This window comes from Microcaecilia unicolor, chromosome 1, assembly GCF_901765095.1.
Source record: "Microcaecilia unicolor chromosome 1, aMicUni1.1, whole genome shotgun sequence".
Classification (NCBI taxonomy): Eukaryota; Metazoa; Chordata; class Amphibia; order Gymnophiona; family Siphonopidae; genus Microcaecilia; species Microcaecilia unicolor.
Window position 1 is genome coordinate 182,177,331 of NC_044031.1, and position 27,125 is coordinate 182,204,455.

Sequence of the window (27,125 nt, forward strand, 5' to 3'; positions counted from 1 at the left end):
CAGGAATTTTCTACACACCTTCAGCTGCCTGACCACCTCCTGAAACGGCTTGGCTTGCTCAGAAGGGAGCTTGTCCACCAAGCCCGCCAACTGCCGCACATTGTTCCGCATGTGAATGCTCGTGTAGAGCTGGTAGGACTGAATCTTGGCTACGAGCATTGAAGAATGGTAGGCCTTCCTCCCAAAGGAGTCTAAGGTTCTAGAGTCCTTGCCCGGGGGCGCCGAAGCATGCTCCCTAGAACTCTTAGCCTTCTTTAGGGCCAGATCCACCACCCCAGAGTCGTGAGGCAACTGAGTGCGCATCAGCTCTGGGTCCCCATGGATCCGGTACTGGGACTCGATCTTCTTGGGAATGTGGGGGTTAGTTAAAGGCTTGGTCCAGTTCGCCAGCAATGTCTTTTTTAGGACATGATGCATGGGTACTGTGGACGCTTCCTTATGTGGAGAAGGATAGTCCAAGAGCTCAAACATTTCAGCCCTGGGCTCATCCTCCACAACCACCGGGAAGGGGATGGCCGTAGACATCTCCCGGACAAAGGCCGCAAAAGACAGACTCTCGGGAGGAGAAAGCTGCCTTTCAGGGGAGGGAGTGGGATCAGAAGGAAGGCCATCAGACTCCTCGTCAGAGAAATATCTGATGTCCTCCTCCTCCTCCCACGAGGCCTCACCATCGGTATCAGACACAAGTTCATGAACCTGTGTCTGAAGCCGTGCCCGACTCGACTCCGTGGAAACACGGCCACGGTGGGAGCGTCGAGAGGTAGACTCCCTCGCCAGCACCGGCGAAGCTCCCTCCACCGACGTCGTCGGGGAGTCTTCCTGGGAGGCGGCGGCAACCGGTACTGCAAGCGGTACCGATGTCGGAGACCTCACCCCGGGCAAAGGGCCAGCCGGCGCCTCACTCGACGGTACCGGTGGAGCAGGCACCCCCGGTACCAGAGGGGAAGGGCGCAACAGGTCTCCCAGGATCTCTGGGAGAACGGCCCGGAGACTCTCGTGCAGAGCGGCTGTGGAGAAAGACATGGAAGCCGATGCAGGCGTCGAGGTCAGAGTCTGTTCTGGGCGTGGAGGCGGTTCCGGGCTGTCCAAGGTGGAGCGCATCGACACCTCCTGAACAGAGGGTGAGCGATCCTCCCGGTGCCGATGCCTACTGGGTGCCGACTCCCTCGGCGACCCAGAGCTCTCGGTACCGATAAGGGAAGGAGACCGGTGTCGATGCTTCTTTGATTTCTTCAAACGAAGCATGTCACCGGAGCTTCCCAGTACCGACGAGGAGGACGTAGAATCTAGCCGTCGCTTCCTCGGGGCCGAGGCCGAAGAAGGTCGGTCTCGGGGGGGCTGTACCGCAGGAGCCCTCAGGGCAGGAGGAGACCCACCCAAAGGCTCACCGCCACCAGCAGGGGAATGGACAGCCCTCACCTGCACTCCAGTCGAAGCACCACCGTCCGACGACATCAGCAACAGCGGAGGTCCCGGTACCACCGACGCAGCCTTCCGATGTCTCGGTACCGACGATGCAGAGGGTCAAAACCTCGATGCCGTCGATGCAGAGGTCGAAGACTTCGATGCTGTCGACTTCGATGCACTCAATGCCTCCGGTGCTGTTGTCGACGAAGAGCCCGAGAACAACACGTTCCACTGGGCCAATCTTGCTACCTGAGTCCTCTTCTGTAAAAGAGCACAAAGACTACAGGCCTGCGGGCGGTGCCCAGCCCCCAGACACTGAAGACACGAAGCGTGCCTATCAGTGAGCGAGATTACCCGGGCGCACTGGGTGCACTTCTTGAAGCCGCTGGGAGACTTCGATGACATGGGCGGAAAAATCACACCGGCGAAATCAAAATTCGTGATGGCGACGAAGGGCACCAAAAATAAGGGAGAGAGAAAAAACCCGTACCGAGGCCATGAAACAGGCCTACCCCGAAAGCGAAAGGAAACTTACGCCGGGGAAACAAACTGGACACACGGGAAGGGACAAAGACCGAAAGGTCTCTTTTTTTTTTTTTACGAAAATCGCGAAGACGCGCGAGGGTCAACTTGAGGGGCATGAAACGGCGGCAAAACACGACCGTCCCAAGTGCGGACAAAAGAAGACTGACGAACACGAGCCGGTTCGGCCGGGAAGACGGCCACGCATGTGCGGTGCGCATGGGCGCGTGAGGACTAGCAAAGGCCTTTGCTAGTGAAGTTTCCAATTGGAGGGGGCTGCCGTGGACGTCACCCATCAGTGAGAACAAGCAGCCTGCTTGTCCTCGGAGAAAAGATTTTACGAACTCAATTGACAATAAAAGTTATACCATCAAAGGACACATGGATTGCAACAGCAATCACGTAATGTATATTCTGATTTGCCCCTGCTTGAAGATTTATGTGGGGAAGACCACTAGGGCATTGAGACAGCGGTTAAGTGAACATAAACACAATTTCTCACATCAAAAAAAAGAAGCCTCAGTAGTTCTGCACAATATAGAAAAACAACATACTTTTTTGGACTATAAATGTGTAGTCATTGATCAAGTTGTAAGCACGATCCGAGGTGGAGACAGGGGCCGCAAATTGTTACAATTAGAACAAAAATAGATATATAAATTGCAATCGATTAACCTAAAAGGACTCAATAATAAAATTTAGATATGGAAGGCATTTTTGTAAACGAGGTAATCAATTATGTAAATAAACACGCAGAAGGCTATTGTTTGCCTCTCTAAAATGAGTAAGCTGGTTGGAAATTGGCTAAAATTTAATGGCGTCTAATTTTTTTAAAAGTCTACTACTACTACTAATCATTTCTAAGCGCTACTAGATGTACGTAGCGCTGTACACTTGAACATGAAGAGACAGTCCCTGCTTGACAGAGCTTACAATCTAATTAGGACAGACAGACAGAACAAACAAGAGAAAAGGGTATTCCCTTTTCTCTTGTTTGTTCTGTCTGTCTGTAGTGAGGATGATAAAATAAGGGTTCTGAACAAAGTGAATAAGGGTTAGGAGTTAAAAGCAGCATCAAAAAGGTGGGCTTTTACCTTACATTTGAAGACGGACGGAGATGGAGCTTGACGTACCGGCTCAGGAAGTCTATTCCAGGCATATGTTGCAGCAAGATAAAAGGAACGGAGTCTGGAGTTAGCAGTGGAGGAGAAGGGTGCAGATAAGAGAGATTTACCCAGTGAACTGAGTTCCAGGGGAGGAATGTAGGGAGAGATGAGAGTGGAGAGGTACTGAGGAGCTGCAGAGTGAATGCACTTATAGGTCAATAAGAGGAGTTTGAACTGTATGCGGAAACGGATAGGAAGCCAGTGAAGTGACTTGAGGAGAGTGCTAATAGGAGCATAACGACACTGGCGGAATATTAGTCGTGCAGCAGAATTTTGAACAGATTGAAGAGGAGAGAGATGGCTAAGTGGGAGACCTGTAAGAAGCAAGTTGCAATAGTCTAAGCGAGAGGTGATAACAGTGTGGATGAGGGTTCTGGTAGTATGCTCAGAAAGGAAAGGGCGAATTTTGCTGATATTATAGAGAAAGAAACGACAGGTTTTAGCAGTCTGCTCAATATGTACAGAGAAGGAGATGGAGGAGTCGAAGATGATCCCAAGGTTACGAGCTGATGAGACAGGAAGGATGAGGGTTATCCACAGAAATAGAGAATGGGGGAGGAGGAGAGGTTGGATTAGGGGGAAAGATGAGAAGCTTAGTCTTGGTCATGTTTAGTTTCAGATGGCGCTGAGACATCCAGGCAGCAATGTCAGACAGGCAGGCTGATACTTTGGCCTGGATTCCTCCTGAGATTTCTGGTGTGGAGAGGTAGATCTGGGAGTCATCAGCGTAAAGATGATACTGAAAACCATGGGATGAGATCAGAGTACCAAGGGAAGAAGTACAGATGGAAAAAAGAAGAGGTTCCAGGACAGATCTCTGAGGTACACTAACTAACAGTGGGATAGAAGTAGAGGAGGATCCACTAGAGTATACGCTAAAGGTATGCTGGGAGAGATAAGAAGAAAACCAGGAAAGAACAGAGCCCTGAAATCCAAGCGAGGACAGCGTATCAAGAAGTAGGCTGTGATCAATAGTGTCAAAAGCAGCAGATAGATCGAGAAGGATGAGTATAGAATAGAGACCTTTGGATCTGGCCATCTTAACAGTTGTCTAAGAAGCTGAAACAGACCTGAAGGAATATTACCAGGTAGAAATAAATGCTGCAGTAAATTCTGAAGAAAATGCATATGTAGCTCTAGATTTTATATATTTGTTTTATTCTGGGAAGGAAACAAAATGCGAACGGCTGGTGGTTTGTCTCCTGAGGAAGCAGTTGTGAAACGGAGGCGCTCTGTTGAGGAAACCAAAGTGCAGCATATCAAAACTGAGATAAGTGTCCTTAATTTTTAAGGTTCCTAACATATACAAAGCAAACAAGAAAAAATTAGGTTCTTATCTTGGTAATTTTCTTTCCTTTAGTCACAGCAGATGAATCCATTAACTGATGGGTTATATCCGCCGACCAGCAGGTGGAGATAGAGAACACTGAAAAACCACCGTGACCTTGGACAGCTAGCCCCTTCTGCCTTCAGTATATGAAACTTCCAAAGCAGAGTGAGAAAGAAAGGTAAAATAACGTAAACTTTCCTCACAGTGAACAAACACCCCAGAACCGGAGCCAAACCAACAAAGGAGGGACGTTCTCAACCTCCTGCAACAGCATGTAGAAATTCTGAGCACTGATCTTCAACTCCTCCCGATGCGATACAATATCTGCAAGAAGAATCTGAACAACAAAAACAAAGTCAGACAGGGAGGGATCATGGATTCATCTGCTGTGACTAAAGGAAAGAAAATTACCAAGGTAAGAACCTAATTTTCCCTTCCTTGTCATCAACAGCAGATGAATCCAGGGTGGGAACAGGCAACTCTGCGAGCAAGCACCTGCACTCCAAAATGCGCGTCCTGCTTCGCTGCCACATCCAGTCTGTAATGCCGTACAAACGAGAGCTGAGAAGCCCAAGCAGCCGCACGACAGATCTCTTGAAGAGAAAGGACACCCGTTACAGCCCATGAGGAGGAAATCGCTCTCGAGGAATGCGCTTTAAACGCTTCAGGCGGAGACCGACCTGAAATCAGATATGCAGAAAGAATGACTTCCCTGAGCCAACGGGCTATAGTGGCCTAGGACACCGAACACCCGCATCGAGGACCTGTCAACAATACAAAAAGGTGATCAGAAGTCCTGAAGTCATTTGAAATCTGTAAATACAGCCAAGGAGCCCTGTGGACATCCAAAAGACACAATTGCCCAAAGGGTCCGGAAGTCCTCCCTAGAAAAGGAAGGTAGAAAAATGGGCTGGTTCAGGTGAAACGCTGGAACCACCTTAGGCAGGAAGGCAGGCACTGCACGTACCATTATCCCGGACTTCGAGCACTGTAGAAAAGGAGCCCGACAGGAAAGCTCCTGAAGCTCAGATGCGCGTCTAGCCGATGTCATGGCCACAAAAAGACTTTCTTGAAAGTCACATCCTTCTCAGAAGCTCACAGAAGCGGCTTGAAAGGCAAACACTGAAGAGTGTTAAACACCAGCCCCAGGTTCCAGGCCGGACACGACGACCGCACAGGAGGACGGAGCCAAAGCGCCCCTCTGAGAAATCGGACAAAGTCCGAATGAGCAGCAAGGGACAAGTCAGAGACTTTCCCTTGGAGGCATGCCAACGCTGCCACATGAACCCGCAGGGAATTGTAAGCCAGGCCTTTTTGTAAGCTGTCCTGCAAAAAGTCCAGGACTGACGAGACTGTAGCCAGCGTGGGCATGACCTGTCACGTTTTCAAAGCTGGAAACTGGGTTTGTGAGCCCTTGGGCCACTGCCAAGGAACGGCAGTGGCAGGCAAAACCACCCCATGCTAGAGACAGGGCAGATCTCTGACAAACAGTTAGGCTTCACCTGCACCTGGCCACTTTTCACCAAGAGTTGAGCTCCAGGCTTCAGGTGGCCTGCAGGACTTACTGGACAGGGCAGGACTGGATAACAGCTAGGCAGCACAGGGACAGCAAGGCAGGGAAAGGATAGGCTAAAGGACAGGACTGAAAGCTGCGAGCAGCCACTGAAACAGGGAACAAACACAGCTAGACAGGAGTCTGAACTGAAAGCTGCAAGCAGCCACTGAAGCAGGGAACAAACACAGATAAACCCAGTACTAGACAAAGACATACAAACAAGACACAAGACTGGGAAATAAGCAATACAGTAAACAAGCAATACCCTAAACTAAACATAGACTAACTAGAACAGGCAAGACTTCAGGCAAGAACTAGAGCAAGGAAACAAACTCAGGCTGAAGTGCAAAAGCACCAACATACCAGGGCCATAGACGCAATGCAAAGGCAAAGCAGAGAGTTTCAAAATGGCTAATAAGCCCAGCAGCAGCTGAAGCTCAAGCTGCTGCAATCACCAGGCAACTACTACTACTACTACTACTATTTAACATTTCTAGAGCGCTACAAAGTGTACGCAGCGCTGTACAAACACAGAAGAAAGACAGTCCCTGCTCAAAGAGCTTACAATCTAATAGACAAAAAGTAAAGCATTTAAATTTAAAATATTTAAGCAGTCAAGCACAAGAGAACAGTCACAGAAGGACAGAAGATGTTGAAGGGTGGTCAGTGTGATTAGGTGTAACTCTGGTTGGAGTAGTGGGAGAAGGTGATAGAAGAATAGAAATGGGTGAGGTAAAGTAATGAGTGGGTTGATAGGGAGGTTATATAAGACATGTCACTCTAGGGGTGGGTGGGATTAAGTCTAAAGCAGGAGAAGGTATTCTCTGCAGCCTATCTGTGAGATGGAAAATGCTCTCTGAAGCTGCTGCTATAAGTTGTTAGTTTTCTCTCCCTGAAAGAGATCCAAGCCACACCCACGAAGTTCAAACTGTCAGTGGGGAGGGTGAGGGGAGGAAATGGCAGTGCTTGATGAAAAAGAGAGCTCAGTTTGATAGGAGATATACTATAGGATGTCATTCTGAGGCCAGGCTAAGTCTAAAGCAGGAGAAGGTATTCTCTGCAGCCTATCTGTGAGATGGAAAATGCTCTCTGAAGCTGCTGCTATAAGTTGTTAGTTTTCTCTCCCTGAAAGAGATCCAAGCCACACCCACGAAGTTCAAACTGTCAGTGGGGAGGGTGAGGGGAGGAAATGGCAGTGCTTGATGAAAAAGAGAGCTCAGTTTGATAGGAGATATACTATAGGATGTCATTCTGAGGCCAGGCTAAGTCTAAAGCAGGAGAAGGTATTCTCTGCAGCCTATCTGTGAGATGGAAAATGCTCTCTGAAGCTGCTGCTATAAGTTGTTAGTTTTCTCTCCCTGAAAGAGATCCAAGCCACACCCACGAAGTTCAAACTGTCAGTGGGGAGGGTGAGGGGAGGAAATGGCAGTGCTTGATGAAAAAGAGAGCTCAGTTTGATAGGAGATATACTATAGGATGTCATTCTGAGGCCAGGCTAAGTCTAAAGCAGGAGAAGGTATTCTCTGCAGCCTATCTGTGAGATGGAAAATGCACTAAGGGTGCTGTGCAGTTACAAACAAAACAAGCAGGTCTGGCAGCCTGGAAGATCCAGACTGGACTGGGCTGAAATCTGGAACAGGTGACAACACACAGACAATCTAATGCAGCCAGCACACAGAGACAGAGACAGAACTCACAAAAAACAGACAGAAGCCAGCTCAGAAGCTGACCACAGGAAATAAGGTGAGTCTGAGAGGGGGCACGGCCACAGACGTGACATGACCGCTTTTGAAATACACCACGCCTCAAACTTGCGCCAGATCTGAGCGTAAGCTGCGGAGGTAGACCGCTTGCGGGCCTGCGAGAGAATGGAGATGACCTTGTTAGAGTAGCCCTTGACTCTCAATTGCGCTCTCTCAAGAGCCAGAAAGTAAGACCAAATCGGAAGGGATCCTCCATAGTGACTGGACTCTGAACCAACAGGTTCGGCACCAGAGACAAAGAAAGTGGAACCTCCACCAGCATCCAACGGAAATCCGCGAACCACATACGCCTTGGCCAATCCGGAGTGATGCGAATCACCAATCCTCGGTGTAGCCGAATCTGCAGGAGGACTCGCCTGATCAAGGGCCATGGCAGGAACACATCCTGGAGGCCCGAGGGCCAGGGCTGAGCCAGTGCATCCAACCCCACCGAGCAAGTAACTCTCCTTCTGCTGAAAAAGCAAGGGACTTTGGCGTTTGCACTTGACGCCATTAGCTCCCATCGGGAGTCCCCCATTTGGCACAAATCTGAAGAAAAACTTCTTCTGCCAGTTCCCATTCCGCCGGGTCGATTTGATGCCTGCTGAGGAAATCGGCTTGCAGGTTGCTCAGACCTGCTATGAGAGCTGCAGAGAGCAGAAGCAAAAGGAGCTCGCCCATTGGAAAATCTGAGCGGCCTCCGCGGGCAGGGCCCTGCATAGAGTGCAGCCCTGACGATTGATGTAGGCCACTGCTGTCTAGTTATCTGACAGAACTCGAACAGGAAGCCCCTCCAGAGTCTTGTGGAGGGCTAGAAGTGGCTGGAATATCACTCTCAGTTCCCACCCCGCTTCCACGGATGTCCACTGACCCTGAGCATAGCTTCCCTGAATATGAGCTCCCCAGCCCGAAAGGCTGGCATCCGTTATCACCAGGCACCAAGAAGGAAGCGCGAGCGGCCTTCCCAGTCGCAGCCTCCAGTCGGAGAGCCACCAATCCATACTGTGCCAGTTCGCAGGGAGCTATGTTAGTCTACATTGGTATTCCTGGGAAATTGGAGACCATGCTGTAGCAGAGCAATCTGCAGCGGCCTCAAGTGAGCTCTCACCCAGCACCTTCATGGTGGCCATCAACGACCCCAGGAGCTGAAGAAAGTCCCAAGCTCGAGAGCGAGGCATCCGCAGGAGCAGACTGACCTGATTCTGCAGCTTGCATCGCCTGTGGTCGGGGAGGAAGATGAACCCCGAGGGCGTGTCGAACCAGACCCCCAAATACTTGAGAGACTGAGAAGGGGTCAGGTGACTTTTGGGCAAATAGATCACCCAGCCCAGAGTCTTAAGAACCGTTATCACTCTGGTCATGGCGAGACGACTCTCGTCTGCCGAATCCGCCCTGATGAGCCAGTCGTCGAGATACGGGTGAACTCCGACACCCTCTCACCTGAGAAAGGCAGCTACCACCACCATCATCCTGGAAAAGGCAAGGGGAGCTCTGGCTAGGCCGAAAGGCAAGGCCCGAAACTGGAAATGTTGGCCCCAAACCGCAAACCGAAGAAACCGCTGATGCTGAGGCCAAATAGGCATTGGCAAATACGCTTCCTTGAGGTCCAGAGACGTGAGAAACTCTCCTGGCTGTACTGCCAAAATGACAGAGCACAGGGTTTCCATGCGAAAGATTTGCACTCTTAAGGCCTTGTTGACTCTTCGTAAGTCAAGGACCGGTCTGAAAGACCTGCCTTACAAGGGGCCACAAAATAGAGTAGCGACCACAGCCACGTTCGGCGGGAGGCACCGCAACAACCGCTCCGAGGTGCAGCAAGACTTGCAAAGTCTCCTCTACCGCCGCCTGTTTGACGGCAGTGCCGCATCGGGACTCCATAAAAGCATCTCTCACCGGGGCACCGAATTCCAATCGGTAGCCTTCTCTGATCAGGTCCAGGATCCACTGAACCAAAGAAATCTTGGTCCACTTCTCGAAGAAGAGGGAAAGACGACCCCTTACTGTAGGAATCAACGAGCAGACCGGCGTCCCATCAATGTGGAGGACGCCCATGAACTCCTGGCTGTTTATGCTATCTGTTGTTTTATTGTTTATTATATTGACTACTGGTGTTACCTGTTCATTTGTTTTATATTTATTAAAATGTGTTTTACTGCCCTTTCTGGACAATCAGGTCTGGGCAGTTTACATACTAAGCTAAAATAACACAAATAAAAACAGAAAAAGGAGGGGTTGGGGGATGATAATCTCAACACAAGAAGTGCTTGGTATGTTGTTCTACTTCTTTACATAATATTTATTTATTATTAGGATTTATTTACCGTCTTTTTGAAGGAATTCACTCAAGGCGGTGTACAATAAGAATAACTGAAACATGAGCAACAGACAATATCAGCAGTAAAAACATTTAAATAACAATACAATGTATGGCATAGTATACTACTTACAATGCTAATATAATACATAATAGAACATAGTATACTGATTGGAGTGCCACACAGAAGCCTACCCACTCCAACCCCATTCCTCTAAAAAAAACAGAGAAAGAAAATGGGGGAAATAAAAGAGCCCACCTGTACACCCAGCACTACTCAACATAGGGAGTTAATAATTAAACTTCATGCCTTAGGGGCTAATATTTGTATTTATCACTCCCAAACAGGCAAAGTTTCTTTTCTGCTTAAAAGTGGCTCAGGCATTCTGTACAGACCAGCTCTTAAATGTTCTCCACCCCAGTGGTGTTCCTAGATTGGCTACCACCCGGGGCGGATCGCTGCTGTGCACCCCCCCCCCCCCCCCCCCCCGCACATTACCTCCACCTCCCCGGCGCATTGCTGTACTGTAATGGTAGCAAGTGAAGTTTTTGCAAAAATGGTACGATGTGGTCATGTTGCTAACAACCTTCTATTAGTCTTGCTGCAGCATTCTGAATCAATTGGAACTGGTGCAGAGTGCATTACAGTAATCTAGACTTGATGTTACCATAGTAATATAGAAATTGATAAACAAGAATATTGAAGTTGGTGCAGTTAAGTGAAATTACGATGAATGTCTCAACACATGTGAAGGAGCTTTACGAAGCCCATGGATGACAATATAACAAACAGTGAGATAATACACTCTCAACAGCTGGAGTTTGTAATGAGAAATCGTATGAATATATAGCATGGGAATTGTTGGTAAAGAATATTACAAGGACGAGGAATCGTGGATAACAATCTTTTATATGGACAAATTAATGTGAAAAATATTAGGGAGTTTATTAAGCTCCTATAAGTTTATGTCATCAAGACAGAGCGTAAAAACTCCAGGGAAAGAGGGATTGTATTATTATTTTTCAAAAAATTATTTTTTGATTTTAGGTGTGAATGAGAGGAGTGCATGATTAAATTGTGAGAAGTTTTATATGTTTAGAGGATTAATAAAATGAATTTTGTAAAGATAACAGTGAATAATTATTTGGTGATATAAAGCATATAACTAGGAGAAAGAATTTACTCAATAGATGTTATATTTCAATAACTTTTTATTGGTAATACACAGCATAAAGTCGTATTTTACAAATCATAATAATTACTTTGAAAATGTAACATCACCTTTGTACCGTGACATAGTGTTAAATGTGTACCAACAATATTTCAATTCCCCCCCCTTCCCAACAACACCCTCTTCCCTCCCTTTCCTTAACTACCCCCCTTAAGCCCCATCTTTCCCTCTCCCCCTCCTCCTTCCCCCCTCCCCCGTCCTATTTCTAAAGTTTCTGAAAGCATTATAAGTTCAATAAGTAGCTCCTGGCTGGTGGTGATAAAGTGTTCCAGAAAGGGGACCATATCCGCTGCAGTTCTTCCCCTGCACTCGAGTCCATGTCCTTGATTCCAATTCGTTCCATACGCAACAAGTGTATCATCTGTGTTCGCCACTGTGTCACTGTGGGGTAGTTGTACATCAGCCATTCTTTCAAGATGGCCTGCCTGGCAACCACAATGGCTTTACTGATGAAGTTTTTGTATCCTTTTGGGATCGGATGTCTGAGTTTTAATTGGCCAAATAACAAGGTCGGTTCACATTTCCACTTGGTCTGCCATAACTTGGATATATATTGTATCAATTCTTTCCAAAAGTTGTAGATTCCTATGCAGGACCAGAACATATGGCCTAGTGTAGCACCACCCGACCCACACTTGAGGCACTCTCCCCAGGGCGAGAGTCCCATGTAAAAGGCTCTCCGTGGTGGTATATAAAGACGGAAAGCAAATTTATACTGTTGTTCCCAATGTGCCACCCAGACCGAGCGCCTTCAGATGGACAAGATATATGTCTTAATTATTTCTGTCGATATGCTAACCTTCAAGTCTTGTTGCCAGTCAGTCTCCAGCTTTTTGTAATTTGGTTCTGGCATTGTGTCTCTGATATGCCTGTGATGAAAGGAAAGGGGCACTTTCTGTTGCGACTCCAATGAGAAAGCTGCCGACAGTTCTTCCTGGACGTCTTCAGCCAGGGACTTCCAAGGCAGACTCAGTAGATGCATATAATGTATATTCATTAGGGATTCCCTGAAAACCCAAATTGCTGGTGGTCCTTCAGGAAAGGTTTAAGAACCACTGTTCTAGATGTCACCACTGCCAGGATATCCCCAGTTAACATCGGGCAGATTGAAATCAACTAATAGCATTTCCCCTTTCATAGCAATTTTGTGAATGCCTTTTATTAAATCTTTATTTTGCTTGCAATGGAGGTTTATGTATCACAACAGTGTAACAGATGTTCTATGCCCTCTTTCCAGATGAGCCCACATCTCCTCCTTAACCCCTAAGCCCATCAGTTGAATTTTTTTACATGCAGTGTTTCTCCTTCAACCTTTCTTCCTACCCTGTCCTTCCTGAAACCTGGTATTGTTATATCCCAGTCATGATTCAAGTGTGCCACTAAATCCAAGTCCATCTCTTCTAAGACTGCCTTTAGATCCGTGACATTATTTCCCCTATAATGGGCCCATGCTAGCACACTCATTATCCAGATGTTGCATGTCCGCCCCCCCCCCCCCCCCTCCAGTTCTATGCAAATGTTTAAGGTTATACTTACCCAAGGGCTTTTACTTATATGAATTATCAGTTCATGCTGAAAATGTTGTCTAATGCAACAAACTGGGTCAGTGAGAATATGGATATTGGTGGCACATGTTATTAAAGTGTAATATAACTATCTTTTCTCTACAGGAATTGACCAGAGACTGGACTGAGAATCAGTGACGAAAAGACCAAGATCATGAAAGCGGGTGGTGCAGCCTGTACAATGAATAACCATGAACTGACAATCTGTCAAAGACATAAACAACTTCACTTATCATGGCAGCATCAGTATTTCAGTGGGTGACTCAAATAAGGACAACAATCACAATGATAAAAATTAAGCTCAGTAAGGCTATTGTCCTGCTAACTACAATTCATGCCTGTACAACATAGAAAATTACTATAAAGATAGCAAAAAGAAATCTGAATGTACTCCACCAGTGGTACCTGAAAAGAATTCTCGGTATCACCTATCATGACTATTACCAATGAGAAGATCCAAAGACGTGACTCATGGAGGCTCCAAGATATTGTAGCTGCGTAAAAGGTCCTGCTGGCTAGACATATCATAAGGCTCCACAATTACTGACATCCCAAAATCACAATGCAATGGACACCAGATGGGAAGAGAAAGGAGACCAAAGAAGATGTGGAAAGTCACATTCAAAGATCTTCAATACTTTGGTGCCAAAAGGAAAGAGATGGAAACTGTTGCAACTGACAGAACACACAGAACACCTGAGGCCCAATGTGCTCAGGCAGACCTAAGTCTAATCTAATAGAAATTATATGAGTATGAAAGCAGCACGTACATATTTTTAGACTACAAGTCAGATACTATTCCCTGCTCACGTTAGCCAGAACAAGTACAGGCAATTGTATGTAATAAAGTATCTGAGAAATTAACATTTGACAATGTAAACATAGTAGCTGATGGCAGACAAGATGACTTGGATTGGCTTGCATGTTTCCAGTAATAGCTTCCATCCCAGGTAAAGTAAGGTGACTTGCCCAATAACACAATGAATAGCAGTGGGATTTGAACTCTGGCCTTTCAATTTCTCAGCCCACTGCTCTAATCACTAGGCCAGTCCTTCACTAACAAAGCCTAATTTACTGCACTAATATAGGCTACTAAGGTTTATGACTATATGCAGGCAACTTACATGGCCAATCCAAGTACGACCATTTGCATTGCAAAAGAAAGAGAAGAGGTGGGAAGGGAAAACATCCAAATCTTTACCTTGGAGTCGAAGTCTGGCTGTGTCCAAAGGATAAAACACTGTCATTGCTGTCACACCGCCCTGAAAGGATTGCAAAAACAAATAGATGTACTGGCTCAGAACTTGAAACATGGGATTTAGCTAATACCTTTTTCAGTTGTAGCTCAAGACAAGTTACATTTAGATATAGTAGGTATTTTCCTGTCCCAGTGGGCTCATAATTTAAGTTTATACCTGAGGAAACGGAGGGTTAAGTGACTTGCCCAAGGTCACAACGAACTCCCTGGTTCTCAGTCCGTGCTGTAATCATTAGGCTACTCCTCCACTCCACTGAGATCATGCAACACATGCTGATGGGACATCTGGTTAATCTGCAGATAAGAACATAAGAACAGCCATACTGGTTCAGACCAATGGTCCATCCAGCCCAATATCCTGCTTCCAGCAGTGGCCAATCCAGGTCACAAGTACCTTACAGAAACCCAATTACTAGCAACATTCTATGCTACTAATGCCAATACCTTACAGAAACCCAATTACTAGCAACATTATATTCTGCTAATGCCAGGGCAAACAGTGGCTTCCCCATGTCAATCTGAATAACAGACTATGGACTTTTCCTCCAGGAACTTGTCTAAACCTTTTTAAAACCCTGATACAATAACCGCTGTTACCACATCCTCTGGCAGTGAGTTCCAGAGCTTAACTATTCTTTGAGTGAAAGCATATGGTAAAATTATGTCTTACCTGACAATTTTCTTTCCTTTAGCTGCAGCAGATGTGGGGTTGTGTCCGTCTACCAGCAGGTGGAGATAAGATATTTATAACTGAAGTGAGTGATACTGGACGGCCAGCCCCTCCATCAGCCAGTATATATTGTATCACAAAGCAGAACCCGGCAACAAACCAGAAAATCTTCCTCACCAATGAAGAACCACAGCAACTATATTGTACTGTAATATGCGGCAGACTGCCAAATCTATGATACCATAAACTGTCGAAACGCTCCTTTTTTTTGTTACTTTTTTTTAACCTAAGCAGAAAAGGAACAAGACTCACAATAAAGAATAAAATGCAACAGAAAAAAAAACAGGAGGGGTCCTGGATTCATCGGCTGCGGCTAAAGGAAAGAAAATGATCAGGAAAGACATAATTTTACCTTCCTTAGAGTATGCAGCAGATGAATCCAGTAACTGGTGGGATGTACCAAAGCAATCCTTCAGGAGGAAGGGAAGCTGTCGCCCCCCTTACCAACACCGCCACTCCAAAGGAAGCGTCTGACATGGCAGCCACATCCACTCTATAATGATGATAAAAAGAATGTAAAGAAGCCCAAGTAGCCACTCGGCAGATCTCATCCAGAGACAGAACCGATGTTTCTGCCCATGAAGCTGATTGTGCCCTAGAAGAATGGGCACACAATGGCTCCAGCGCAACATAGCCACTCAAAAGGTAGGCCGAAGAAATCATACCCTTGATCCTTTCGAAGCAGTATCACCCCGTCGGGCACCTGAAAGAAGAACAAACAGGTGATCCGACCGTCGAAAATCATTAGACATCTGCAAATAGTGGAAAGGGACCCAGGGAACATCTAAGAGTTGAAGTTTCCCAAAATCCACTGGATAATCCTCCTCCCAAAAGGATGATAGAAAAAGAGGTTGATTGGGGTGAAAAGCCAAGATGACTTTCGATAAAAAGGAAGGCACTGTCCGCAAGGTGACTCCAGACTCCAAAAACTGCAAAAAAGGATCCTGACACGATAGGGCTTGGCTCTTCAAAACCCTAAGCACAGACACCATCGCCACCAAAAACATCGCCTTTAAGCCCTCCGCAAGGAGTCAAAAGGCGGTCCTTGTAAAGCACGAAGGACTAAATTAAGGCTCCAGGTCAGACATGGCTGACACAACAGGAGACACAGGTGAATCACAACTCGAAAAAATGAACCACATCCGGATAAGATGCCAGGGCCGAACCTGACAGTCGGCCATGAAAACAGGATAAGGCTGCAACCTGCACTCAAAGGGAATTATAGGCCAATCCCTTCTGAAACCCGTTTTGCAAGAAGGCCAAGAGTTGGGATACTGATGCCTGCAGAGGTAACCACACTCAAGCCTCAAACCACGTGACAAAGGTGTGCCAAAAAAACAGGCATATGCCATCAAGGTGGATTGCTTCCTGGCCTGCAACAAGGTAGCTATCACCACATCTGAATAGCCTTTTTTTCTCAAACGCGCCCACTCAAGAGCCAGGCCATAAGACCAAAGCAGTAGGGATCCTCTCTGAATCGGCCCCTGATGAAGAAGGTTGGGTGGGCCGCAAGATGCAGGGGTAGTTCCACCAGAAGCCAAACCAAGTCCGCATACCAAGGACGTCAAGGCCAATCCGGAGCCACCAGACTGACCATTCCTGGGTACTGCCCGATTCTGAGCAGGACCTGGCCAATAAAGGACCACGGAGGAAAGACGTACAGAAGCGCCGACTTGAGCCAGGGCTAGAGAAGCACGTCCAGCCTGGCGGACCTGGACTCCCTTGTTCTGCTGAAGAAGGCAGGCACCTTGGAATTCACCTGGGTCGCCAGTAGATCCATCTGTGGCATGCCCCATCTCTGGCAGATCAGACGAAATGCCTCCTTAGACAGCTCCCATTCTGCTGGCTCCAGGGTATGACGGCTGAGAAAATCCGCTTGAACACTGCTTTGCCCCACGTGTGCTGCTAACAGACACTGAAGGTGGACTTCCGCCCATTCGAGTAGCCGACTTGCTTCGGCAACAAGAGCATGACTCTGAGTGCCGCCCTGGCGACTGATGTAAGCCACAGCCATCGTGTTTATTTATTAGGATTTATTTACCGCCTTTTTGAAGGAATTCACTCAAGGCGGTGTACAATAAGAATAGATCAAGCATGAGCAATAGACAATTATAGCAGAAAAAAATATTCAAAAACAATACAAAGTACGGCATGGTATACTATTTACAATGTCAACACAATACATAATAGAACATTATAGGTGATAGCGAAGGGTAAAGCAAAGATGTAACATATAGAAGTGTAAGAAAGCAGGAAGAGTTAGAAAGTAAGGATATCTGAAAATACTCGGACCTCCCTGTCAGCAGATCCTGAAATGCATGCAAGGCATTCAGGCCTGCATGCAGCTCCAGGCGGTTGATCAGCCAAGTTGTCTCCATTGCGGTCCAAGTCTCCAGCGCATAGCAGTGAAGGCAATGAGCCCCCCTCAATCTGTCAGGCTGGCATCCGTCACCACGACCACCCACTACGGAGATGAAAGTGGTAGGGCCGGCACAACTCGATAAGTGCAGTAAGATTGGCAGGGGGCGCCAACCTCTGGAGGGTGCCACGCTAACAGTTCCAGCCCCAGCCACAGACCCCACTATCCACATGCCCACCCTCAGCTCCCAAGACAGCCCCCTTTTTGTTCCTGCCACCCTGCCTTTAAATCTGTTTTACCTCAAAGTCAAAGCGGCAGAAGTGAAAGAAGCCCTAGAAACGGAAGGAGAACAGACAGACAGCAGCAGAATCAGAGACTGGGATCAACATGATCAGAAAAACAAAGTCATCAGACAACAAAGGTCGAAAATTTTCATTTTAGTGTTTGGAATATATCCAATTTGAGAATTTACATCTGCTGTCTTGTTTTGCAATGTATAGGAGGAAACATGTTTCTTTCTGTTTTTCTGGTATAGTGCTGCATGAGGAGTCTAGCTTCTTAGGATTTCAGGTTAATTTTTGAAGGATTTGAAGAGGGGCTATCTCTGCTCTGCATGTGTGACTGCAAAGCCAAGTGTCTGAACAGGGATCTGTTTGTTAGGTTCTGAAATTTTGATAACATATTGTGTTTCAGATTTGGCAAGACTGTTCTCCTAATTCCTGGTCTGTATACTAATTTGGTTTGTGTCATTTTGGGTATACTGGAGCTGTAACACCTTACAGAAATTATTTATATTGAAAAAAAATCACAAGTTATTTTTCTTCTCCTATACTAGTGTAATATTTTCAGTGATGCCTGTTTATATCCGCCATGGCTGGTAAAAGGGATGTGGCTACTGTAGGGGCAGAGCCATAGTGATCCCGCCCCTAAGGCTATCCATAATGAGTACCAGTACCATTTTTCCTATAAAAAATGTTCTGGGGGCAGGTGTCTGGTAGTGGAGGAGTTTGTATTGCTCTCACTGAAAGGAGGGGAGAGATAAGATGTTAGACAGGGAGGGGAGGGGTTAGGAGGAGAAAGGAGATGCTGGATGTTTGTCCTGTCTGTCTGTCCTGATTTAGATTGGAAGCTCTTTTGAGCAGGGACTGTCTTTTTTTTCTTTTTCTTCATGTTAAATTGTGAAGCACTGCATATGACTGGTAGCGCTATAGAAATTATTTATAGTAGTAGTAGTAGGGGGCACCAACTAATAGGCTGTAGGGGAGTGCCAGAAACCTTAGCACTGGCAAGTGTCATTCCAACAAATGGAGGTCCTGAAGCTACCAGTCCATACTGCACCAGGCCTGGAAAAACCACGGAAGACGGCGCTGATAATCCTAAGAGACTCATGTGTGCCCTTGCCCATGGTACCACGTCCAAGGTCGCAGCCATGGAATCCAACACCTGAATGTAGTCCCAGGCTTGGGGACTTGACAGCTGCAGCAGATTGGAAATCTGAGAACAGAGTCTGTCCCTCCGCTCCTGTAGCAAGAAGACACAGGTGTGTCGAATTGAGCCCACAGGTAGTCCAAAGTCTGAGACGGCAATAGTTGACTCTTGTGAAAGTTGATTACCCAGCCTAAAGACTGCAGCAGAGCAATGACCCAGTTGGTGGCCCTGCAACTCTCCTACATCAAGTCTGCTCGAATCAACCAGTCATCCATGTAGGGATGGACTCTGATTCCTTCCTTCTGAAGAAAGGCTACCACAACCATAACCTTGGAAAAGATGCGGGGGGCAGCAATCAGGCCAAAAGGCAGGGCCCAAAACTGGAAAGGGCATCCTAGGATGGAAAAACGCAGGAAGCACTGGTGCGGAGGCCAAATAGGAATATGGAGGTAAGCCTCCTTGAGATCCAATGTCATCAGAAACTCTCCTGGTTGAACCGCTGCAACGACGGACCGCAGTGTTTCCATGCGAAAATGTTGGATTTTCAAGAATTGATTCACTTTGCGGAGATCAAGGTTAGAATGAAAGGATCCTCCTTTCCAAGGCACCATGAAATAAATGAAATACTGCCCCGCACGTGTCTCAGGGGGTGGCACTGGCACCACTGCTCTAAGATCTAAGAAGGAGCACAGTGTGGCCTTGACCGCCGTCCTTTTGGAGGCGGTGGCACGACACTCCAAAAATGCCTCGCCCATGGGTGAAGCAAATTCTAGCCTGTAGCCATCTTTGATAACATCCAGCACCCATTGGTCCGAGGTGATCTTGGCCCACTCTTCATAAAAGACAGGAGCGTGGACCAGCGCCCCATCATTGGGAAGAGCGACCTGCAGCTCCTGGACACATGGAGGCAGCCACTGGCTATTTATCCCCTTGAAAGGAAGAGCGCTGTTGAAACCGGGGACACTGAAAAGTCATTGCAGGATGACCAGGATGGTAACAAGTTTCCAGAAGACAAGGTCTCATGGATCCTGTCCGTGACCCCAATGTTGACCCCGCATCATGGTCCCGACTCCAGAGCCTGTTGAAGCCAACTGAGGCATGTCCTGGCCACGTATGAGCTACAAATCGAGGCCTGGAGAGCCAACGCGGACACCTCAAAGGCACCCTGCAGGGGAAACTCTCAGAGAAATTCAAAGTGTGTCCTGTTCCTGCTCTTCCCCAGCTCTATACTTTTTTCCCCCAATTGTTGAGGAAGGAAACAGCCAGAAAAAAAAACACAATGGGAGGCTAGGGGACACGGAGTGTGGCAGGGACCCAGGCAAGTATGCCGCTAAGGATGGTTCCAAGTGGTCAATCACCCCAGACTTGACTGGCTAAAAACAGCCCAGGAGTAGCCCCACTCATGAAGAATCCAGGAGCTGGTGAGAAGTCGTCCACCACCTGCTGGAGATATACTGCCTGATGTAGGGGCTGGTCATCCAGTTAGTAATCTCTATCTCCACCTGCTGGTAGATGGACACAACCCACCAGTTATTGGATTCATCTGCTGCATGCACTAAGGAATTCCTCCTATTTGTTTTAAAAGTACTTCCATCTAATTTAATTGAGTGTCCCCCTGGTCTTTGTACTTTTGAAAAGACTGAAAAAAAATTTCAAACCACTTTTACTCGTTCTACATCACTCAGGATTTTGTAGACCTCAATCATATCCCTCAATCATATCCCTCCTCAGCCATCTCTTTTTGAAGTTGAAGAGACCTAACCTCTTTAGTCTTTTCTCATATGAGAGGAGTTCCATTCCCTTTATCATTTTGGTCGCTCTTTGAACCTTTCTAATTCCGCTATATCCTTTCTTGAGATACGGCAACCAAAATTGAATGCAATACTCAAGGTGAAACCCCATTTACATTTATGACACAACACTGAGGCAGAATTGCCAACGATTCCATTCACTGCACATGTACTGCTTAGTACATCCATCTCTGTTACTCATATCTGTAAGAATTCCTTAGAATAAAATGTGCACCCCTTAGCAGAGAAATATTTCTTCACCGAAAGCATAGTGGATGCTTCTTAACACCCACCAGTGGAGAAAAAGGGACAAAAACTGTGATGACCCGCAAAAAGACATGAGATAAACAAAGAAGTTCCTTTAATAGCAAGATGATGGGAACCAGGAATTGGATACTTACACTGAGAATAGTAGCAAAATAACTTTCTTGCATTTCAAAAACAATGTGGGCAGGTAACCTATAGAAAGCAGCAGTTACAACCCTGAACATCTTACCAAGGCAGACAAGATGGGCCATTTCAGCCTCTACCTGCTGATATCTACCATGTTACTATGTTCTCAAAAAGGCAGAGACCGTGGGGGGGGGGGGGGGGGGGGGGGGGCGGAAGGAGGGAGATCATCTTCACAGCAGAGGTTTTCAACCTAGTTACCCAGCCAGTCACGGTTTTCAGGATATCCCCATTGAAACCATGGGGATATTCTGAAAACCGCAACTGGCTGGGTGTGCCCCAAGGACTGGGATGAAAATCTCTGCTTCAGAAAGTAGCAGTTACAAGCCACTGAAAATGGCACAGGGTCAGGGAGCCTGCAAAAAGTGGCAGTTGTAATTCACAACTTTGTCAAACAAAATGAATGGGCAATTATTACACGATCGCAGGACAATCCACAGACAGAGAAGAAATAGCAGTAATTAATTTATCTAGAATAGGCTGATGAAGAATGAATTACCATAACATAGTAACATAACATAGTAGATGACGGCAGAAAAAGACCTGCACGGTCCATCCAGTCTGCCCAAGATAAACTCATATGTGCTACGCTTTGTGTACACCTTACTTTGATTTGTATCTGCCATTGTCAGGGCACAGACTGTATAAGTCTGCCCAGCACTAGCCCCGCCTCCCAACCACCAGCCCCACCTCCCCCCACCAGCTCTACTACTACTACTCAACATTTCCAAGGCGCTACCAGACTCATACAGCACTATACTGCCACCCAATCTCGGCTAAGCTTCTGAGGATCCCTTCCTTCTGAACAGGATTCCTTTATGTTTATCCCACGCATGTTTGAATTCCGTTACCGGTATTGTCCTTTGTACCAGTCCAACATATTCATTCTTGAGACAAGAATAGACATTGAGAGATTTTTCCGTACATTAGATTTGAAAGAATATTTTTTCATCATCCGACAGAAACAGAGACAGCTTGACTGTCAGAAATGTTTGCGATGGGTTCCACCTGTTCTGGGTTTGAGCACATTTAAAAAATTAGTATCAAGAGATTTGAAGCATTTCTCTCATAAGAAACTTCTTCAACTATCCAACTGCACTATAACAGCAAGAAAGGCATTACAAAGTTTATGCAATAACCTGGACAGTAAGATCTGCCACGCAGACAAAGGTGGAGCTATTGATAATTCTAAATTTGGATGACTATGAGAGAGACGTTGACAGTCAACTATATATATCTACAGACTATATAGAACTAAGTTCTGACCCCATTCCAATGTTGACAAATCAAAGAAATAATCGAGTATGGCATTGACAGAGGATATTTGACTAAACACAAATTTCAATTCTTGAACACAGTGCCAGTTTTTTTACATTCTGCCTAAAATTTATAAAATAAAACTTTAAAATTAACCCTCCTGGTAGGCCGATTGTTTCCAGCAAGGGTTTTGTGCTGGAGGCCCTCTCAGTCTATGCCAATTTTTTCTTGTGGCCTTTGGTTGCTATGGGTTTTTCTCACTTGCAAGATTCAACACATTTTATGACAAAAGATGAGTGAAGTGAAATGGATAGGCGTGAATCACGTTTACTCTTTACAAAAATACTAGGACTAGGGCGCACGCAATGAAGCTACGAAGTAGTACATTTAAAACAAACAGGAGAAATATTTTATTCACTCAACATGTAATTAAACTCTGGAATTCACTGCCAGAGAATGCGGTAAAACCAGTTAGCTTTGCAGGATTTAATAAAGGTTTGGATAATTTCTTGAAAGACTTGCCAGGTACTTGTGACCTCGATTGGCCACGATTGGACACAGAACACTGGGCTTCATGGACCTTCAGTCTGTCCCAGTATGGCAATGCTTATATTCTTATGTAAAGTTGTAAGAGATCATTAAGGTTTCTAAGGCCACCTACCTTGTTACATTGGATGTGAAATCCTCATACAATGTAATTCCTGTCTGAGGCAATATCAGTAATTATGAGATCTCTTCAGCAAACTGATTGTAACAGAAGAGTTCCTACTAACTTTATTGTGGAACTAATGGCTCTGTCAATGCAGAAAAATTGTTTTCAATATCAGGTTTTTTTTAAGGTTTCCATGGGAGCAACAATGGCCTGCTTGACAGTCAATTTGTTCATACAACACTTTGAAAATACATAAGTCTAAACGAACCCTTTTTCAGTGCGTGTCTGGAACTGGTTACATTTTATTGATATTTCTGTGTCATGGACAGGCACTAAAACTTGGTTAAAGATTTGTCACCAGAAAATTCACTTGTCACCACAAAATTCAATTCAGCATTATCTATCATGCATACCAGCTTTCCTTCCTGGATGTGTTTAATAACTAAAGATACAGTGGAACCCTGATATCACGCTATGATTGAGATCCATAAAATATAATTGCATAAAATGCAGGGTCGCATTATAGCAGGATCAATAGAATATGAACACAACTGAACCAAAATGGATCTGTTGCAAAAGGAGCTGTATGTAAAAAAAAAAAAGAAAGAAAGAAAAAAAAAAAGGGGGGGGAAGCCAATATAGGATCACGTTATATATGGATTTGTATTATTGCAGGGCACATTATATCAGGGTTCCACTGTAATTGTTTTTATACCACCATTTTCAGGAAATCTACAGATAGGAAAACCTTCCATGCCTTTTTCCAGCAGCCAGCCCCCCCCACCACCACACACACACACACAATAAAGCACAGTTTTCCGTTTTCTCAATTTCTAAGTTACCAATGAGAATGTTCTGAAGTAACAATTTAAAAATCAAGCACAAAATTTCACAGAGTGTTTATTCGATAGAGGGTATCCTCAATTGTGAACAATGCTTATAAGTGAGCAAGATTTCAAAACAGGGATCTAATAATTATATGAGCAGAGTTAAGATGATTTCCAGCAAGCTCTTACTTGTGTACTGAGTCACTCTTCTAACATTGAGAAAGTAGTAGGCATCATTAGAAAACACTGGCAAGTTTTTGCATTGCATCCTGTTCTCCAGGAAGGATTTCTAAGGGTTGCCTACAGATGGATTAGTAATTTGAAGGAATTATTAAGCCTACCCAATGTAAGTAGGCAGGTCCCTTCTGACAACCACAGCAAATGTAATGAATGCTTAGTCTGTGATATTACCCTGGAACTAGATGCTTGGTTTATTGATCCTGTTTCCAACAGAAGATTTTCTTTGAAGCATACAACTACTTGTAAGACTGATTTTGTTGCAGTGGTCTGTCCATGTCTATCTGTATGTATGTGTGTGTATGTATATCTATCTTAGGGCTGAACATTTAACACGTTAATAATGCGATTAATGTGTTAACATTTTTAACGCGAGTTCAAAGATCACTTAGCCAAGTCTCTCTCCTGTTTTTTGTTTTCTTCCGGGACCAACGCTCCGGTAGACCCCCTGTTTTCTGCGTGCCCCAAGCCTCTCTCTGTAACAGGAAGCTCTGTCAGAGGTGATGGAACTTTCTGTTATAGAGGCTTTGGGTGAGGCAGGGAGGAGTCGCTGCAAGGAAGCACAAGGAGGAGCTGCTGAATCCGTGCCAGTGCTGTGAGGAGCTACCAGGTGAGAGAGAAAGGGGTGGGGGTGGGCCGACTTGCCGCCGACTGTGGCGGGAGAAAGAGGAAAAAAAAAAGAAGAGAGATGTGGGCATACAGAGGCTTTGGGTAAGGCAGGGAGAAGAAGCCTGCACCGTGAGAAGCTGCCAGTTGAGACCCTGAAATAGAGTGATAGGGGGGGTGGTGCAGATCACTGCGGGAGAAACAGCGATGCGGATGGGGGGGCCGACCACAGTGGGCGAAAGAAAAAAAGAGATGTGGGCAGGGCAGAAGGGATGCAGCAGGAGAGAGAGGAGGAATGGAAGAATTAAAGAAGGAAATGGTGGTCATAGCAGGGAAGGGAGAAAATGGTAGCAATACCAGTCTCTGCTGGGCTTGTGGTGATCACAACTGGAGATGGTGCCAGGAGAGAGAACGGGAGAAGGGAGATGCTGGTAGAAAAGTCCATAGTCTGCTATTGAGACAGACATGGGGAAGCAACTGTTTGCCCTGGGATTGGTAACGATGCCATGATTTGGGTTTCTGCCAGACAGTGATGTAGCTAGGGTAGTTGACACCCGGGGCCGGTCATTTTTTAACATCCCCCTCCCCCCAAATCCAGTACTAGGCATATCGAGAATACAAAACACTCAGGACCTATAGTGCAATTCTACCATACCATAAGCAGTCATTTCTACAAGTCACACAAGCATCTTAAACGCTACAGTGAGCACTAGAACATCAATTCACCTATTGTAAAACGAAAACAGACAGATTAGTACAGATCGTCGATCCTGCACAGTCAATGCCAACCGAAAGCCATGCCTTTTTCACAAACACAGATACACCCTAATCCACTATAGAATAAGTAATCATAAACTTTCTATTTAGACAAAAATTAAACTGAACCCCCGATGCCAGACTCTGCATACAATGCAACACCACAGAAACAGAAAATGTCCCCTAGTACTGTGCAAAATATAAAGACAGTGGATGTAAATTTGAAAAAACTAACAAATCTGATCACCACTTTACAAATTAACAAATAGAAATAAAATATAGAAAATAAAATACCATTTTATTGGACTAATACATTTAGCTCTCTCTCTGAAATCCAGTGTCTGCCCTCTCTAATGTCCCTTCCATCCAGTGTCTGCCCTCTCTCTCTGCCCCATCCATCCACCATCTGCCCTCTTTCTCTCTCCCCCTTCCACCCACCATCTGCCCTTTCTCTCTGCCCCTTCGATCCGTCTGCCCTCCATCCAGGGTCTGCCCTCCCTCACGCTCCCCCCCCCTTCCATCCAGGGTCTGTCCCCTCTCGCTGCCCCCTCTTTCCACCTGCACCTAATTCCAATTCCAGCCCACATCTCCCACCTGCCACCCTTTTCAGCCCCACTATCCCACCAGTCCCCAGCCCTTTTCTCCCATCAGTCCTGGGCTTCAGCCCCCAGCCACTTCTCCCTGTCCCCTTTTCAGCCCCTAGTTTCAACCCTACTATTACTACTACTACTATTTAGCATTTCTATAGCGCTACAAGGCATACGCAGCGCTGCACAAACATAGAAGAAAGACAGTCCCTGCTCAAAGAGCTTACAATCTAATAGACAAAAAATAAATAAAGTAAGCAAATCAAATCAATTAATGTGAACGGGAAGGAAGAGAGGAGGGTAGGTGGAGGCGAGTGGTTACAAGTGGTTACGAGTCACAAGCAATGTTAAAGAGGTGGGCTTTCAGTCTAGATTTAAAGGTGGCCAAGGATGGGGCAAGACGTAGGGGCTCAGGAAGTTTATTCCAGGTGTAGGGTGCAGCGAGACAGAAGGCGCGAAGTCTGGAGTTGGCAGTGGTGGAGAAGGGAACCCCAGCCCTTTTCTCTCACCAGTCCCGAGCTTCAGCCCCAGCCAGTTCTCCCTGTCCCCTTTAAAGCCCCCAGTCCCCACAGTTTCAGCCCCTGCCCCTTTTCAGCCCCCAGTTCCAGACCCCTTCTCCCATGAGCACTTCCCTCCCCAGTCCCCTTATCCCCTCTGAGCACCCCCACCCCTCCCCGATCCCCATTCTCCCCTCTGAGCACCCTCCCCAATCCCCTTCTCACCTGAGCATCCCTCCTCTGAACTCCCCCACCCCTCCCCAATCCCCTTCTCACCTCTGAGTACCCTTCTGAGCTCCCCCACCCTCCCCAATCCCCTCTGAGCACCCCCACCCCTCCCCAATCCCCATTCTCCCCTCTGAGCACCCCTCCCCAATCCCCTTTTCCCCTCTGAGTACCCTTCTAAGCTCCCCCACCCTCCCCAATCCCCGCTGAACTCCCCCACCCCTCTCCAATCCCCTTCTCCCCTCTGAGCTCCCCCCCTGACCCAGTCCCGTCCCCCTCCATTGAGAGTCACAGAGCCCTCTTCTCCTGCCACTGCCTGCCTTTTTCTTTTTTTTTTAAATCCGTGCAGCCACGCAGGCAGCACTTCGCGTCTGCCGTGTGTGTGCTGTGAAAGAAGTAAATCGCCAGCGCTGGCGGCGGGCCTTCCCTCGATGTCCCGCCCTCGAGGAAATAAGAAGTTACCTCACAAGAGGGCGGGACATCGAGGGAAGGCCCGAAGCCAGCGCTGGCGATTTACTTCTTTCACAGCACAGGCAGGGCAGATGCGAAGCGCTGCCTGCGTGGCTGCATGGATTTTTAAAAAAAAAAAGAAAGAAAAAGGCAGGCGGTGGCAGGAGAAGAGACGCGATGGAG

General features: G+C 46.5%; 1 protein-coding gene across 7 annotated transcripts in view; it reads right to left on the bottom strand.

The window, feature by feature from the left end:
• Positions 1–27,125, bottom strand: part of SLC25A17 (solute carrier family 25 member 17) — a 111,027-nt gene that overhangs the window by 71,708 nt on the left and 12,194 nt on the right. For 6 of the 7 annotated variants that reach the window (XM_030202967.1, XM_030202951.1, XM_030202936.1 and 3 more), the window contains exon 2: positions 14,035–14,095. In XM_030202967.1, the coding sequence (XP_030058827.1) occupies positions 14,035–14,080 (46 nt within the window). In that variant the 5' untranslated portion in view covers positions 14,081–14,095. Of the gene's footprint in view, positions 1–14,034; positions 14,096–14,248; positions 14,285–27,125 lie in introns of those variants that run through there. The other variant, XM_030202928.1, reaches the window with a different exon arrangement.